This window comes from Phoenix dactylifera, chromosome 2 (genome assembly GCF_009389715.1).
Source record: "Phoenix dactylifera cultivar Barhee BC4 chromosome 2, palm_55x_up_171113_PBpolish2nd_filt_p, whole genome shotgun sequence".
Taxonomy (NCBI): Eukaryota; Viridiplantae; Streptophyta; class Magnoliopsida; order Arecales; family Arecaceae; genus Phoenix; species Phoenix dactylifera.
In genome coordinates, this window is record NC_052393.1 from 23,169,477 (window position 1) to 23,185,170 (window position 15,694).

Genomic DNA, 15,694 nt, shown 5'->3' on the forward strand with positions numbered 1-15,694 from the left:
AAATCAAAATTTTCAAGCCTCAATTTGGGAATCACCTAAGGAGGACCATTACCGTAACAAAAAAGAGTCATCCCAAGCTTAGTTGCCAAAATCAGGAGTGGATGCAGGAGAAGGTGCAGGGAAGTAGATATTGTGAAAGCACTTGAAAATAGCATTTAGAAAGTGGGTGCAGGTTCAAGTTTCCATGAATTTCCAAAGCATTTAGTAAGCTTTTAAAAATATTTCATCTTGTTCAAGTGATTTTGATCTTGAATTCCTCTTTCCAAACCCTTTCTTATATATCAGTCAAACATACCTATAAACAGCTCATTCCATTTTGCAAACCTGGTTATTTTAAATCTCTTAATCCTGGATCTAGTGAGATACTCAGATCTTACAAATCCTCTATCATATCAGCCATCCATGTTAGCTTAGAATTAGATCTTCCTTCCACTTCCCAGCCCTTCCCTTTGATTACACCATCTCAATTGATTATCATCATTTCCTCAATTGGCACATGTTTCTAAGCCTCTTGAGATCCTTGTTCCTACACAATCATGTAAATATTCTAATCACTAACACCTCATTTCATTACCTAAGCCCTCGTGATCAATTACAACTTCATACATGACAACATTGTGGGCCTTACTATTTTCTATTAAATCTTCTCTTGCAGCCAAGGCATGTGCTGATCACTAAACACCATAGCAGCATCTCTCCACTTCATCCACCAGAAGTCATTCTATTGCATGTCCTTGTCTATCTTCAGCAATTTTTTGCATAACATCCAAAGTTGAGAATCATAATCACATCATATTTTTCATTGGCAATAAAATTTTGATTTAGCCTTATTCTTATTTTCACTTGAGGGTGAGCTTTGGCACAATGGTAAGATTGATCCATTATGATCTAGATGTATCAGATTTGAAACACAAAAACAGCCTCTCTAGGGTAAAACAGCGTACATTTGACCCTCCCCAAATCTATAGTGGCAAAAGCCTGATGCACCAGGTCACCTTATTTTTATTTCCATTTCACTGAAATGACATGTCATATAATTGTATCTCTTCAACAAATTTCTGGGATCCATACTATAATTAGTTAAATTATAGTTTAACATTTAATCTTTAGCAACTAACATATCACAATGAGTCAAGGTATCCTCTACTCTATTTTGCATGATGCAACATAAAACTAATTCACTAGTGTTTTCTCCTACAGGAGTACACTGTACACGCAGATGGTATTGTGCTAGATTCAATTGGGCCAAAGTCTACAGTGCAGGCTCAAATCACTTTGTAGACATTGAGCAATCTCAATGTCCATGGCCAATGCCACCTAGACGAGTGCCAAACATCCCCAATTACTGAACATGCAACCTTGAAAAATCCTGACACCAGGACACAACAAATAGAAAGAGAACAGGGAGACATATATAATTAACACGATGTTATCTACTATGACCCAAATTTCCAGAACACTTTCAGCTGTGGACATGATCATCGGGAATCATGGAAAGAAAAAGAACTTAGGCATTTGACTAACACAAACAAATGACTATGAATATCAGCAAATCATAATTGCTAAATGGCAAAAGTAAAACCCAAAATCCAAAGATTTACTAAGTTGTGTTAAAGTACTCCTCAGTACATATACTTTTCTTTTAAATGATACTTATAGTCAAATGGACAATAATTTTTACCATCGTCACTAAATATACCTTGCCAAAGCTCAATGGAATCTGTCCAACACTTGACCTCATTTGGTGCTTATAAAAGCTGACAATTGAGTTGCCAACACTACAAATTGAGTCTTCTACATGAAAATGAAAAATCAATGCTGTGTCATTTAATTGATGTGAGAAAGAATTAAAAGTGAAAAGCTTTGTCTTGCCATACCATGTCATTCACATTCAGATTTCCAAAAGGACTGACACTAAAGAAGACCAAGAAAATGAAGAGTAGGGAGAGACAGACAACGTGCAACCTACTTCAGCCCAAGCATTCAGAAACTAAGATGAAGTATCAGCTTGCTCCAATTGGTTTGAATAGGTTGAACCTGCTTAGTACCAGCAAAATCACTTAGATCTACTAATTAAATTTATAAATTGTAGTACAATTTTTATAGACATAAAAGAATGAATTATATTAAGCATTTAAATGTCTGGGCTGGGTTGAGCTGAGTGTTTTGGCACAGAAAAGGCTGTTGGCCTTGATAGCTAGCAAGCCGAGAAACTTTAGCGTGGGTCCAGCCTAACACAATGGATATTCTAACCTTGTTAACCAAGAAGCAATGCTGCAGATTGGGAATGGCAAAATAGGCCGACCCACCCTGGCTAATCTTAGTCCCTTCCACTAGCATGACTCCTAAACTTTGACCCCGCTGGAATGCAAACTCATAATATCCGCACAGTATTAGTTTGGAATAACAAGTTTCAAATAAAAAGTTCCAATCTTAGACACTTTTTCAAAAGCTCCCATGAATCCTCAATTTAGATAAAATAAAGAACCAAAAAAGAAGGCATGATCTAATGCCATTACTTAAAGATAACAACCATGCCCTGGGCAATGAAGACATCATTTTGGGGAAAAATCAAATTAAAATGGTATTATGTCATAAAATCCATTTATAACAAGTAAAATGCCTCTCAATTTATAACAATAACATAGAAGCACTGTTAGTATTCTCTATCTAAATAGCATCATTTCATACATATTTATATCTATGAATACAAAAACTATATTACAATTTTGAAACGATAACGGCATCAAGAAAATGATAGTTACTAATATGCATAATGTTGTTATAATTACCATAAAGCATAGATAGAAGCCACATTTTATTTCCATTATACATGTGTGATGAAGTGGAGGTGATCCCAGACCATCATAGAGACCATTACAGAAAAGCATGAATTTAGGTCGTAAGGTAAAACTATAAAAAGGGGCAAAACACATCCATCAAAATTATCTCCAGTATGAAAATAAGAAATCACTTACTATAAATCCACACCTCCTCAATCTTGCTCAGTCAATCACCAACCATACTTTACTTTGACCAAAATCCTAGAAATTTTTTTTGTTGTTCAACAATAAAAATGATGTCCATGGACTTCTAAGTCTGTTATACATAACCAAGCAACCTTCCAATTTTTTCACTTGACATGGTGTACCCACGAAAATTTAAAAGCTTGAAGCAAATTTAATTAAGAAAGTCATGGATAACATTATGCAAAGCAAAATATGAAGTGCTTTTCTTCGAATGTGCACCGATAACAGCTTATCAACACTCGTGGGTACTTCTCACCAAAAGTGATGCTAACCTTTAATTCATTCAGCTATACAGAAAAAACTAGTTGCATGTCAAATCAAATGTTCCATCCAAATACCAAAGAAACAGTAAATAATCAAAATCCTTGGCATAGACTTCCACAAAATTGGTTTTCATGCTAGAGCAGTTTCATTTTCCTAAATTCATATCAAAATAAACCATCAGAGGTTGATCAGCGAGCTTTCATCATAATTCACCCCAAGTATATTACTTAAAGAACCATCGGCCATTAAGAATATTCACAAACTAAATGCAAGTCTCATATGATATGTTTTCATAACCCCGACCATCATATTCTGAATTTTTTCCTCTAAGTCAACAGGATCCTGCAGTCATTCTGCAACTAATGGATAAAAAATCACAACACACACACAAGTCCTTCATGGTTGGATTTGTACTCAAAATTTTCAAGTCAAAGAAGACAAAAAGTAAGAGAGGATATGGAATCTAACACAAATATATTTTTCTATTCATTACAATGTTAACTGTCTTCATATTACAATTTCAGACGTCTCCCACAGCTCAGCCTTAAAATAAAAGACACTTTAATTGGCAGCCATAACAAACCCAAGACTATCTAAAACCAACATAGTGTCTAAATAAGACACTTACAACATAACTATACCAGAAATAGACATCCTAGTCTGAGTTTCATTGACTTTCCCAGTCAAAATATTCAGAGTGTTTCCTGACCAAGCAAGATTCAAACATCTGATTCTAAGCAGTCTTGAAGAAGCTAAGCTTGTAAAGAACCTTCATAATTTTCAGATCTTGTCCTACTATCACGTTAACCGACAGCGAGTTCATGCATATTATTGAATTTTTGTGATCTGATAGTAGAAACATCAATCACATAGGCAGTAAAAGATCGTGGCATCCTTTGACCATGATGATTAATGTTGACGTTGGATGAACAGACAAACCTATGAATACCTTTGAAATTGAACCTTTCTTGTGAGACCTTTAACCCATCAGATTGACTTCACCAGAAGTTTCTTATACCAGACAAGATGATTACCATTTTCATGGTCATCAACAATGAAATCCTCTAAATGACACTATCTACATCTTCTTTTCAGAAGATCAAACTTTGCATCCTGTTCTTCAAAACAAGACTCCATGGTGTTGGGTCCACTTTCTTTGATAAATTTCATAAGAAATGATTGTAATAATTGAATCTTGTATGTGTTTCCTTCCATTTAGAGAAAAGGAGTAAGCAAGGATGAGGAGAGATAGAGAGACGCGGAATCAACCATAACAAAGCATTTTGTTCAAAATCTATCTTCAAGCAACAATGTTGCAATTTTACCTTAGCCCTCCACTAAAGAGACACCTAAAAGCTAGCTAATATAAATTCTATCATATATTAAATGAAACAAGCTTCCAATTAAACTAAATATTGATATCCTAGCCAACTATGACTCAAATACATAATTCTAAGCTAAGATAAACTAAGAACCTCATATTTCCAACCCTAATATGAACGTAAAAACAAATAAAAAAATAGAGCATATCATCATTGTGCCATCAAATATGGGTTGGCTACGGAGCATGACATGCAGTCGAGAAGGCTCAATAGATAAAACATATTTTAATTAGTTGTCAACATAATGTGAACCCACTACAAATTGGCGCCCAATTCTTAGCAAAAGCAAATATAGGCAACAAAAGGATTGCCATGAAAGCTATACAGCCCTTAGTAGCCAAAAATTTCTATCAAGGGTGGCGCATCCACTGCAAAAATCTGCATCTGAATAACTACAACACCTGATCCTATTTCTGGCAACTAGGATATGGCCAGTTGGTGGGAAGGAAAATCCACCTTATTAGTCAGAACTTGAAGGCACAAATAAGCCAACAAACCAAATGAAAATCACCACCTAATGGATAGAACATATGACCAAAAACATCCCCATCAATTGGCTCTAAGCTCATTGGACTCCTCATGTAGCATATGCTCAATTTAGCCAACAAAAGTCCAATTAACTCGTTACCCCAATTAGCCTGATTTCAACCACATTGACAAGCCCCTCGAACATCAGATCAAGAACCAAACCAATAAAAAAATTCAACTGATAAGGAATTTATTGTTAATGTCTTCTTTCTATCTAACCAAGAGATATACCTATGCTTTGAGGGATAGGGATACATGTCTCCTTTAGTACTTCAACAAAGACTCCTTAAACTCATTATCGATCGGAAACATATTATATTTATGTTCCCTCTCTTAGTCGAAGTTGATATAATAACATTTGTAAATGCAATTACGCTACCATGTAATACAATCACCAAAAGAAAAGCATGCCAAAACATTAAGGCCATGTTTGGGTACCTAGGAATAGTAGAATATTGCTCAATACTCTGGTATTTCTTTGATTCCCTGGGAAAAAGATTTAGAACAACTTTTTGGATGGCAGTTTTGAAGTAGAGTTTTAGATTTCCTGATTTTCTCAAGTTGGTCCCCTCTCCTACACCACTTGTGACTCCCTCCTTACTTCTTCCCATTCCCCTCTCCTCCCCATACTGCTTCCTTTCCCCCCTCTCCACCCCTTCTAGCACCAGCCTTCCAGGTCGATGGTGATGGCAACCTTCACTGACTATGATGACCTCCACGAATGATGACAACAGCAAGGACATCATGAATGCCTCTTCCCATTCCTCTATCCCTCTCTCTCTCTCTCTTCTTAGAGTATCCCTGTTTTTAAGCTATCTCCAGCCAACTCAGGTCACTGTTCTATTACATTGCCAGCTAAACCTCTGACCCGTTTGCCATATCTATCCTGGTAGCGACTTTGGTGGTGGTTGTGATTGTGGTGGTGGTCATCGTGAAGGTGGTGGTGGTGATTGCAGTGGCGCTGATGACGCACCACTTGGTTGTTGTGGTATTTGGCTGGAACAGGGGGATAGGATAGGTAACCTAATACTTCCAGGAGAGAAAATTTTCTCTAGAATTTTGATAACGTCAGAACAGTTGGAAATATAAAATTCTAGAGTAATATTTACCTAGAGTGTTGGCTTGACGCACCACTTGATTACCAGAGAAATTTTATCCCGAAGCAAAAGTCAAGAATCTCAAAAATAAACTGAGCCAAGTTACAACATCCTAAAATTATCATTTTCCAAGGAACTAAAGAGTCCTGCAAACCACAATGACGGCGAATTAAATACTAAATCCAGATCATACGTATCCATGATGCAACATTTCAAGTCAAACCCTCGAAGAGGAGAGCCATTTGAAATCGTACAAGTCACACAAACACACAAGACTATGCAAATTTATGTATCATATATTTATAGAAGCACCCCACCACTATTCATGGAAACCCTGACCCTAGTTCCCCTCATACCCTTCTTTAGACGGGGCCGGCTCGGCAGCGGGGATGTTGACATAACCGGCCTTCTTGGGATTATCATCGATCTCGTCCTCCTCATCGGGGTACCCATCGGTGCCACAGATCTCGTAGCGATTGGTGACGAGGGACCAGACGAGGTACATGGTGGCGGCGGTCAGAGCACCGCAGCCGACTCCGAAGAGGAGACTGACAACGACGACGAGGATGTCCTTGGCGCGCTCCTGGAGGGAGCTGACCCCAAACGAGATGGCGGCGGACTCGGAGGGCACGACGGCGGCCCGGCGAGGGAGCTCAGGACGGCGGATCTGGGCCGGGCGGATAAAGAGATCGCCGGAGTAGGAGGCCGTGTAGACGGTGCGGAAGGGTCTGATGATGCGGTAGACGGTGAAGAAGTTGGTGGGGCGGGGCTTGGCGGGTTCGCCAGAGACGGAGTCGCCGGAGGAGGAGGAGATGGTGTAGGAGATCAAGAGGGTGTTGCAGGGGTGGAAGTGGACGCCGGGCCTCGCGGTGGCGGAGGCGGAGAGCAGGGAGAGAACAGCGAGGAGAAGGGCGGCGCCGGCGCCGGCGGGGGCCACGGAGGAGGCCATCGCGAGACTAGGGGAGCGCCGGTAGAAAATGTGGGAGATATTTCCAATGGAAGAGAAATGAAGGCCACCGGTGACGACGGGATGCAAATAGTCGGGCGAATTAATTCCTGGTCTTTTGTTTGACTCGCGTTTTCCACGATTAATCCAAAGTTTCACTTCACGTTTATCCCCGGGTTATTCGGCCTACGTTGTTTCTACGCGTACTTCTACTTTTGGCCTGCAAATTGGTCCGGTGCACTCCGGTCCGGTCAATCGGTGGATTAAACGGTCTTGATTTCAGTCTGGTCCGAGCAATTTCTAGGCCTGAAATTGGTTGCTTGTCCCTAAAAAATACTAATAATTATATTAAATAAAGTTTAAAAATAATTTTAAAAATTTGATAACAAGGTAAATTGTAAAATTAATTTGGAAGGAAGAAGTGCCCTGAAAGGCTGGAACCAAGCATGTCAAGATAGTACTTTAAGAATGAATCCTGCCCCTTCGGGCAAGTTCGCCTTCAGATCATCCCCAAGGGATAAGGAATCTGGCTTTAGCCGGAGCTTCCTATCATGAGCACCATCATGTGGATGTCTAACCCAATAAACTCTTTCAATTGCGTGAGAAGAACAGTAGGAAAGGCTTAGGAATCTTGAAAAGAAATTAAGAAGAGAATTTGAAGGATCAAAAGAAGGCTGGTAGGGCGCTTTGTTTCAGGATTATGTTGTGCGAGTCCCAAAACCTTGAGTCTGCATGCTATAGCCTCTGATGAGGCCGATAAAAATCTTAATGGCTCTCTCAATAAAAACCTTAACTAGTAGTGCTAGCACTTCATGATGACCTAACAATGCATGCATATTAAGACTCGTAATGTATACATTATGATGTGTAGGTCAACGAGAGTTGGCCTTTTTGAATGTCAACAGCCAAGAGTTAGCTTTTTCAAAATCTAAAATCAAAATCCAACTAAATTCAAAATGCTTATGTCATGATTACAAAGTCAAATATAAATAATGCTTACATTATAGATATAAAACAAATTTTAAATATAATCATGTTAAAGCGTGTCGCAAAATATGCTAGCCATGCATATGCATGCATCACACACCCATACACCATGCCTGCATGCCTCACCGCACCACATGCACGTGTATGCACAGCTAGCCGATCTAAGTGAGAGAGCACATGTGGTCACCAATTGTTGCCGCCCTTTTTGTTCATTTCGGATGAGCGAGGGAACTCGAAATTTTTGGAAACTCAGTTGGTCGAGACAGAGGGAACTTGCTAAGCTTGACTGAGCAATGCCTAAATGTGAGCATAGATGTGCCACAATGTTGGGGTAGCTGAAAACATGTGGATCAAATGGAGCATGGAGAGTAGCACAAGTCCATGTACTCTGACCTTCAAGGATTTTCACCATCATCACACCATCGTTTGAAAGAGATTGAAATGGCTGAGATTGTAGCATTGAGCTATGGTAAAAAGGTGTAGTGCTGGCTATAGTAAGGGTTTAGCACTAAGCTATGATAGAAACCTAAGTTATGCCTACTTCTAAAATGAAAGGTAGATTAAAGCTAAGATAAAAGATAAATATTCATTAGCTTGATTGTTGGAGAATCTTCATATAGAGTATAATTCTAACATCTATACAAGGACAAGATAACTGAAGCATAAAATAATCATAGCACAACCACTGATCCTAATAACTATCCTTATTGTTATGATCTTCAGTGATTTCGACAACTTCTATGATTTTTCCACGATCTCCAACGTAGTGTGACAGCAAACTGGGTCACTCCATGCCTCTCAGTCTCTACTAGTATCAATATATAATTCTAAGCCTTCGGCCTGCTCATCCATGATCTGGCCAAATCCTATCCGTTTAGTCTTCCTTTCTATATTTAGTGTAACTTGCTACAACCAAACACGAAGGGTTACCTAACTTTCTTTGTCCGACTCCCTTAAATCCGATTTACATGACATTTACTATCAATTGTTGTGGGGTGTTTATAATACCCCCCACATCATGTCAGCCGATGATCAAAGGTTGACAGAACATTTATAAAATATATTAAGCAAAGGCTTCAGGCTTTCCAGGACAGACAGAACAAATGGGCTGACAAAGGAAGGAGGGCCTTGGAATATTTGGAGGGAAACTTTGTCTTCCTAAAAATTTCTTCATCGAAGGGTATTACCCGATTCGAAACTCACGGCAAGTTAAGTCCTCGCTACATCGGCCCGTTCGAGGTTCTTGCCAGAATAGGCAGGGTTGCCTACAAGTTGGCCCTACCTCCAGAACTATCAGGTGTACACAACGTCTTCCTACGGAGGTACGTCCCGGATCCCAGCCATGTGGTGCCACATGAGCCTCTGCAATTAAATAAAGATTTAACCTATGAGAAAGCTCCCCTGCGCATCATAAACAGAAAAGAGCAAATCGTCCGAAGGCGCACCATTCCCTATATTAAAGTCCAGTGGACCAATCACACTGAAAGGGAACCTACCTGGGAATTGGAGGAAGAGATGCGTCAGTGTTACCCTCAGCTCTTCGAGAACCGATGTATGTTTAATTTCGAGGCCGAAATTTATTTAAGGGGGGAAGGATGCAATGTCCGGGCCCAATACAGATCAGGCCCAGTATTATAGGGCCCAGTTGAAGGGTATTGGGTCAGGGAGGGGTTAGCAGGCCTTGCAGGCCCAAGAAGAGCAGACTGCCATCTCCCCTGAGGGCTGAAAGGACAGGACCACCAGATGGCCAACGGAGAGACCCCCACAGGCATGCACAACAGGAACCCGCCACCTCCTCTCCCTCTCGGTAGCTAAGCTATGAGCTGGCCTGAAGGGGAGGGGCAGCTGGTGGCTCCCGAAACCCTGAGGAAGGAGAGGATGCCACCTCTCCTTTGGGTCAAATCCTAAGCCAAATATTTATAACCCTAAGACTTGCTAACTCCTGATTTTTTGATATACCCTCCTAAAACCTCTAACCCTCTGGATTCACTGCACCAGAGAGCTAAGCCCTGGAGCTGGAGGCAGAAGAGACCCCCGCAACCATAGGAGAGGAAGGAGGGAGCAACGTACCGAGGCGATACTGCACAACTGCAACCGGCTACAGCTAGGTAAGGACCACTGTAAGTGGGTCTTAGGCAAGAAAAGGATGGAGAAACCCCTTTGTGGGGTGTTCTCCTCTCTGTTTCATTAATGAAACAGAGGGGAGGGGACCGGCATAGGGAGGAGACCGGCACAAGGGAAAAGAGAGGAAGGCCACAGGCCGGACCCACAGGCTGCGGGGTGGACCCACAGGCCGCGGGCCGGCCTGAAGGCGGCCCAAGCCCAGGCCCAATGGCCACCCAGGCCGAGCCCAACCGGACTCGGCCTGCAGGTGACCGGCCCTGGCCGCGGCCGCCCTAGGGCTGAGGGGCAGCCAAGGGCCGCCGGGTTTGGCCGTGCCGGCGACAGACGCGGCCCCTAGGCCGCCATCCTCAGCTGAGCCCCACCCCTCCGCCGGCCGAGAGGTGGTGGCGCGGTATCCACAAAGAAAAAAAAAGGGGGGGGGAGGGGAAAGAGGGAAAACGGAAGAGGAAGAAGAACAAATATATATATATATATATATATATATATATATATATATATATATATATATATATATATATATATATATGATAATATGAAAAGGGGGTACTTACCTAGGACCACGGCCTTACCTCGCCGTGGTCGGAGCCGGTGAGGACCCCGGAGAAGGTCCGGCCTCGATCTCACCTCCCGGCTTTCCCCCTCTTCTCCGGCATCACTTCGGAGAAGGGGAGAAAGGGGACCGGCCTCCCGCCGCCGCCGCCCCGAGGGAGGAGCCCCGCTTCGGCCGGTGAATCGGAGGGCGCTCCATCTCTCCGGCCGCCGGCGAAGGAGGGGGATGAGCCGGAAGACGAATGGGAACCGGAGGAAGGGGGAGAGGGAGAGGCACGAACGAAGAGGCCGAAGCCTCTGGAAGCCCCCAGAAAGAGCCCCTTAACGGGCTGCCTAGCGGGTCGGATCCAAGTTCGGGTCCGAAACCCGTTAGGCCCAAATGAATTGAATAGGTTCAGGAAAAAAAACCCAATAAAGAAGTAAACCGAGCCAAATTGGAGGAAGAGAATCTGATTAAGCCCAAATGACAACAGGTCTGAGCCTGAGCAAACCCAATTAAGCCAAATTGGGCTAGACCCGAACCCAATTAAGCTCAAATTAGCTGGGTCCGAACCCTGTCCATATCATATTGGTTCCAGCAGGCCCAATTAGTTCTAAATCAGGCCCAGATCAAGCCCAATCAAATTGGCTGGGAAAAGGGTGGACCTAACCACAAATCAGATCCAACCCTTTCATTAAAGGCCCAATTAGGCCCTATAGACCCAAATCTACTCCAATTGAACCCCAAGGGGCTTCAAGAGGTGTGAATTGAACTAGACTAAGATCCTTGGTTGGGATCCAAATAAGCCATGATAAAATGAACTAAAATTATGATAAATAGGGGATAATGTGAGTCTTATAATATGATTTTAGGAATCAAAGACTCGTCATCTGGACTCAAGGAATTGATAACAATTTATTGTAAGTAATCTGTCCTAATCCTGTTATGGATCATGTCATGTTTATTTATATTTCCTAAGTGTTATTCAAGTACTTACTTCATGAATGATATGTTATGATTTCATAAATTACGACCATGTATGCACCATGATTATGCTGATATTTTTAAATCATGCATGCAAGTTAGTATAACAAAATCCTATTTAGCCAAAAAGGCACTATAATGGGCTCAAAGATGCTACTGATCGAATGCAATTGAGCTGGTCTTGCTAGTGGCCGAGAATGACTAAGCTGGCCTTGCTAGTGGCCGAGAATGACTAAGCTGGCCCCGCCAGTGGCCGAGAATGACTTCGCAGTAGCATCCGAGAGAATGGACCACGGCATGCCGGGGCACGATTTCATATGTATACTTCATGCAAATGTTCGTCTGACTTAAAATACTGCTCTGTTTACCTCGTATACATATTATGCCATGATAAATTGTTAGATAATATGCATGTCAGCTTCTCAAACCCTGATAAACATGTTTAGTCTGTTAGTTGATCCGATAGGATTACGCAGGATTACTTACTGAGCCGTGTAACTCATGCCTGTTTGTTTCTCATTTTCTTTCAGATCCTCACCAGTGATCGCCATCAGATATATTTTTCTTTTGCAACATAGCTTCGTTATTTTTGGAGAAGCTTACATACTTATGTATATTTGAATAGCATAGAAGTTCTGTATTTTGTATCAGCCTTAAAGGTTGCACTGCAATATTTTGAATATATGAAAGTTGGAATTCTATTGGCTATCTGTTACCCCTGCATGAGGCTGCGTGCTATTGTGGGCGGTAGTCGGCAATAGCACGGCCGTGTCACGAATCCGGATCCGGGGCGTGACAGGCCCTTTTCAACTTTGAATTTTCTCATGTGCGCTGAAGATAGGATAATACCTCTTCAAATACTTTCCACTAATAGTTCGACTATGAAGTTCACCATCTACACTTCTTAGCTTATATACACTTCTGAGTTGCACTTGATCAATGATGTATGTTCCTTCCCAATTCGGGACCATTTTCCAAACCTTGGATCTCCTAGCCTGATAAAAAAGACCGTCTTCCATACCAAATCTCCAACACTAAAGGACTTCGATCGAACTCTCTTTCTTTAGAACCAAGCAACTTTAAGCTTTTGAGTATGCAAATGGTCTAAGACTGACAGCTTCATTTTGTCTAACTCAACTCAACCATCATGGCCTAAGAATACTTCTGACTATCCAACTCAGATTGATGAGCTACCCTGTGTGATCTAATGGTCATCTCCATGGACAGGATTGCATCATGGCCATAGTTTAGGGAATAGAGAGTAGCTCTAGTGGCCAATCCTTTTGAAGACCTATAACCCCTCTATAGTTTGGAAAGGACTTTAGGCAATACTCTCGGCCTTTCACCAACAAATTTACGAATGTTGGCTATCAAAATTTTATCAGTTGATTCGGGCTGACCGTTGCCTTGCTAAGTTGAAAGGATAATTCGAAAATCAATCTCTTCTGCAAATGCTAAGATAAGCTTGACCAGTGAAGATAGATCCCTAATCGATCGTGATAGTTTTTAGAAGGCCGAATCTATAAATTATATAGTGCCTAATAAATTAATAATTGTATTCTGATTTACGATTCTCATCGGCACAACTTTCGCCCACTTCATGAAGTAATGTGTAGTCATAATGATAAACTCATAACCTGCTGATGATAGTGAATGGATTTGCCATGATCCAACTTCTAAATGGTCACGGTTTAGTAATATGATGTACTCTGTCGCCAAAACTCTCTACAATGGTCCATTCCTTTGACATGCTTGGCACCCTTTAGAATATCTTATGTACCTCTAGCATCTATGGCTTGTAATATCTGTATTTGGCAATCAGCCACCACATTCTTGGTCCTGCCTGATGAATTTCGTAGATAATTTCATGGACTTCACTCATCACCAACATAGATTCCTCCTTACTAAGACATCTAAGCATTAGTCCATCTAGCTATCTTTTGTATAACTCATCACCCATTAAGATGTAGTTGTAGCTTTTAGCTTTAATTTTTTTTGGCCCTAGCCGAAGGATTTGTCAAATACTGAACTATAGGATATTTGCAATCATTTTAGCTAATATTTATGACTTCTACTTCATATTGCATATGAGCCTGTCTTTCAAATACGGACAGTAGAAGTTTCTTGACCTTAATTAATGTAATATAGACATTGTCATAAATCTTCTCTCGATGTCGCCAGTGCTAACTCATTAGCCTTTTGATTCCTTGCTCGAAAAATGAATCTTATAGTTACCTCAGTAAAGTTTTCTATCAATTGCATGGCCTTCATGTAATATCGCGTAAATGTTTTGCTGTTGCATTTGTACTCCCTGCAGAGTTGGTTAATCATCACTTGAAAATCACCCCTGACTTCCGCCTCTTATGAAATTTATGTCGAGCAATATCTGCAGGTCAATTGTTAAGATTTCATATTCGCTTTGGTTATTGGAACAAGAAAATTCCAACTGGAAGGAGAAAGCTATTCTTTTTCTAGTAGGAGATTCGATAATGATCCCAGCTTCTACAACTCCTTCGGTTTTCAAGCCATTGAATGATAGCCTCTAGGAGTGGAAGCTGATATCTTTGATCTCCACATACTCCATGACCTATTCATCAATAGTCACACATGGATGATTGACTAGAAATCAGCCAAAGCTTGGTGTTTTACTGCCTTTGGAGGAATGTACTATGCAAAAGCTCGGATAAAGCAATCAAGTATTTGCTGATCCTTCTATAGATGATTGGCCTAGTGGGCATATATTTAATCACATTAGTGGTGCGAACAACTTGAACAGAAATTGGGAGCATGTAATATCTCAACTTTGTACAAGTATAGTACAATGGTAAATACAATTTCTCGACCAACGTATATCACTGTTCTATCTCAGTTAACGACCTGCTCAAGTAGTATACGATCTGTTCATACCAAGCTTCATTATCTTGAGCCAACAAACTTCTAATAGTCTTTAGCCATGGAGGTGTTCAATTTTAGTGGAATTCCCACTCTACAAGGTTCTAGGATGGGAGGATTGACAATATTTTTTTTTTATCTCCTCAATTATATACCGATCTTCATCGGTCCACTTGAACTCGTTTTTGCTCCTTAACTTCAACAAGGGAAAGAATGACTAAATCTTTCTAGAGGAATTGGATATGAATCTCTATAGAAAATTGATTTGCTCTAGTAACTTTTGCCATTGTTGCTTGTTACATAGGGTTAAGCTTGAACAACTGCCCTTGCTTTATTTTTGTCCACTTCAAATTCTCTCTGATGCACTAAGAAACCCAAGAGGTTGCTAGCAGTGACTCCAAAGGCACACTTCAGTAGATTTATCTTTAGTTGATGATGCCTCATTTGTGGAAATGATTTTCCCAAGCACACTAGATGTTCAAGCAAGCTTTATGACTTTTCTACTACATCATCCAAATAAATTTTCATAAGTCAGCCTAGAATGTCGTGAAAGATCATGTGTATCGCTCATTGATATGTGGCTCCTGTATTCTTTAGGCCAAAGGCATCACGACCTATTCCAAAATCCTAATAGAGTTTCAACAATATAGAGTCAGCCTTTGCAAACTTCAAATTCAAATTCCAAATAAATCAACATAATATTCATGTTTTCTGGAATTCATAATGCTTATGTTATGATTGCAAAATCAAATATGAACTTAAACTTGCCCTATAATGCTTATATTATAGATATGAAATTAAACTACAAATTTAGTCTAGCTAGAGTGTGCGGAGAAACATGCTAGCCATGCATGCATATACATTGTGCACGAGCATGCCTTGCCTCGCCAAGTGCACATGCATAGCATGACTGCCTGATATGAGCGAGAGTA

General features: G+C 40.9%; 1 protein-coding gene across 1 annotated transcript; it reads right to left on the reverse strand.

The window, feature by feature from the left end:
- Positions 1 to 6,393: 6,393 nt before the first annotated feature.
- Positions 6,394 to 7,338, reverse strand: LOC103722996. The gene has a single exon (XM_008813766.4). The coding sequence runs from the start codon at positions 7,247 to 7,249 to the stop codon at positions 6,641 to 6,643; it is 609 nt and encodes a 202-aa protein (XP_008811988.2). The 5' UTR covers positions 7,250 to 7,338; the 3' UTR covers positions 6,394 to 6,640.
- Between the last annotated feature and the right edge of the window lie 8,356 nt (positions 7,339 to 15,694).

Bases quoted from the DNA above. Each gene is read 5' to 3' on its own strand.
- LOC103722996 (XM_008813766.4), bottom strand. From the start codon at position 7,249: ATGGCCTCCTCCGTGGCCCCCGCCGGCGCCGGCGCCGCCCTTCTCCTC.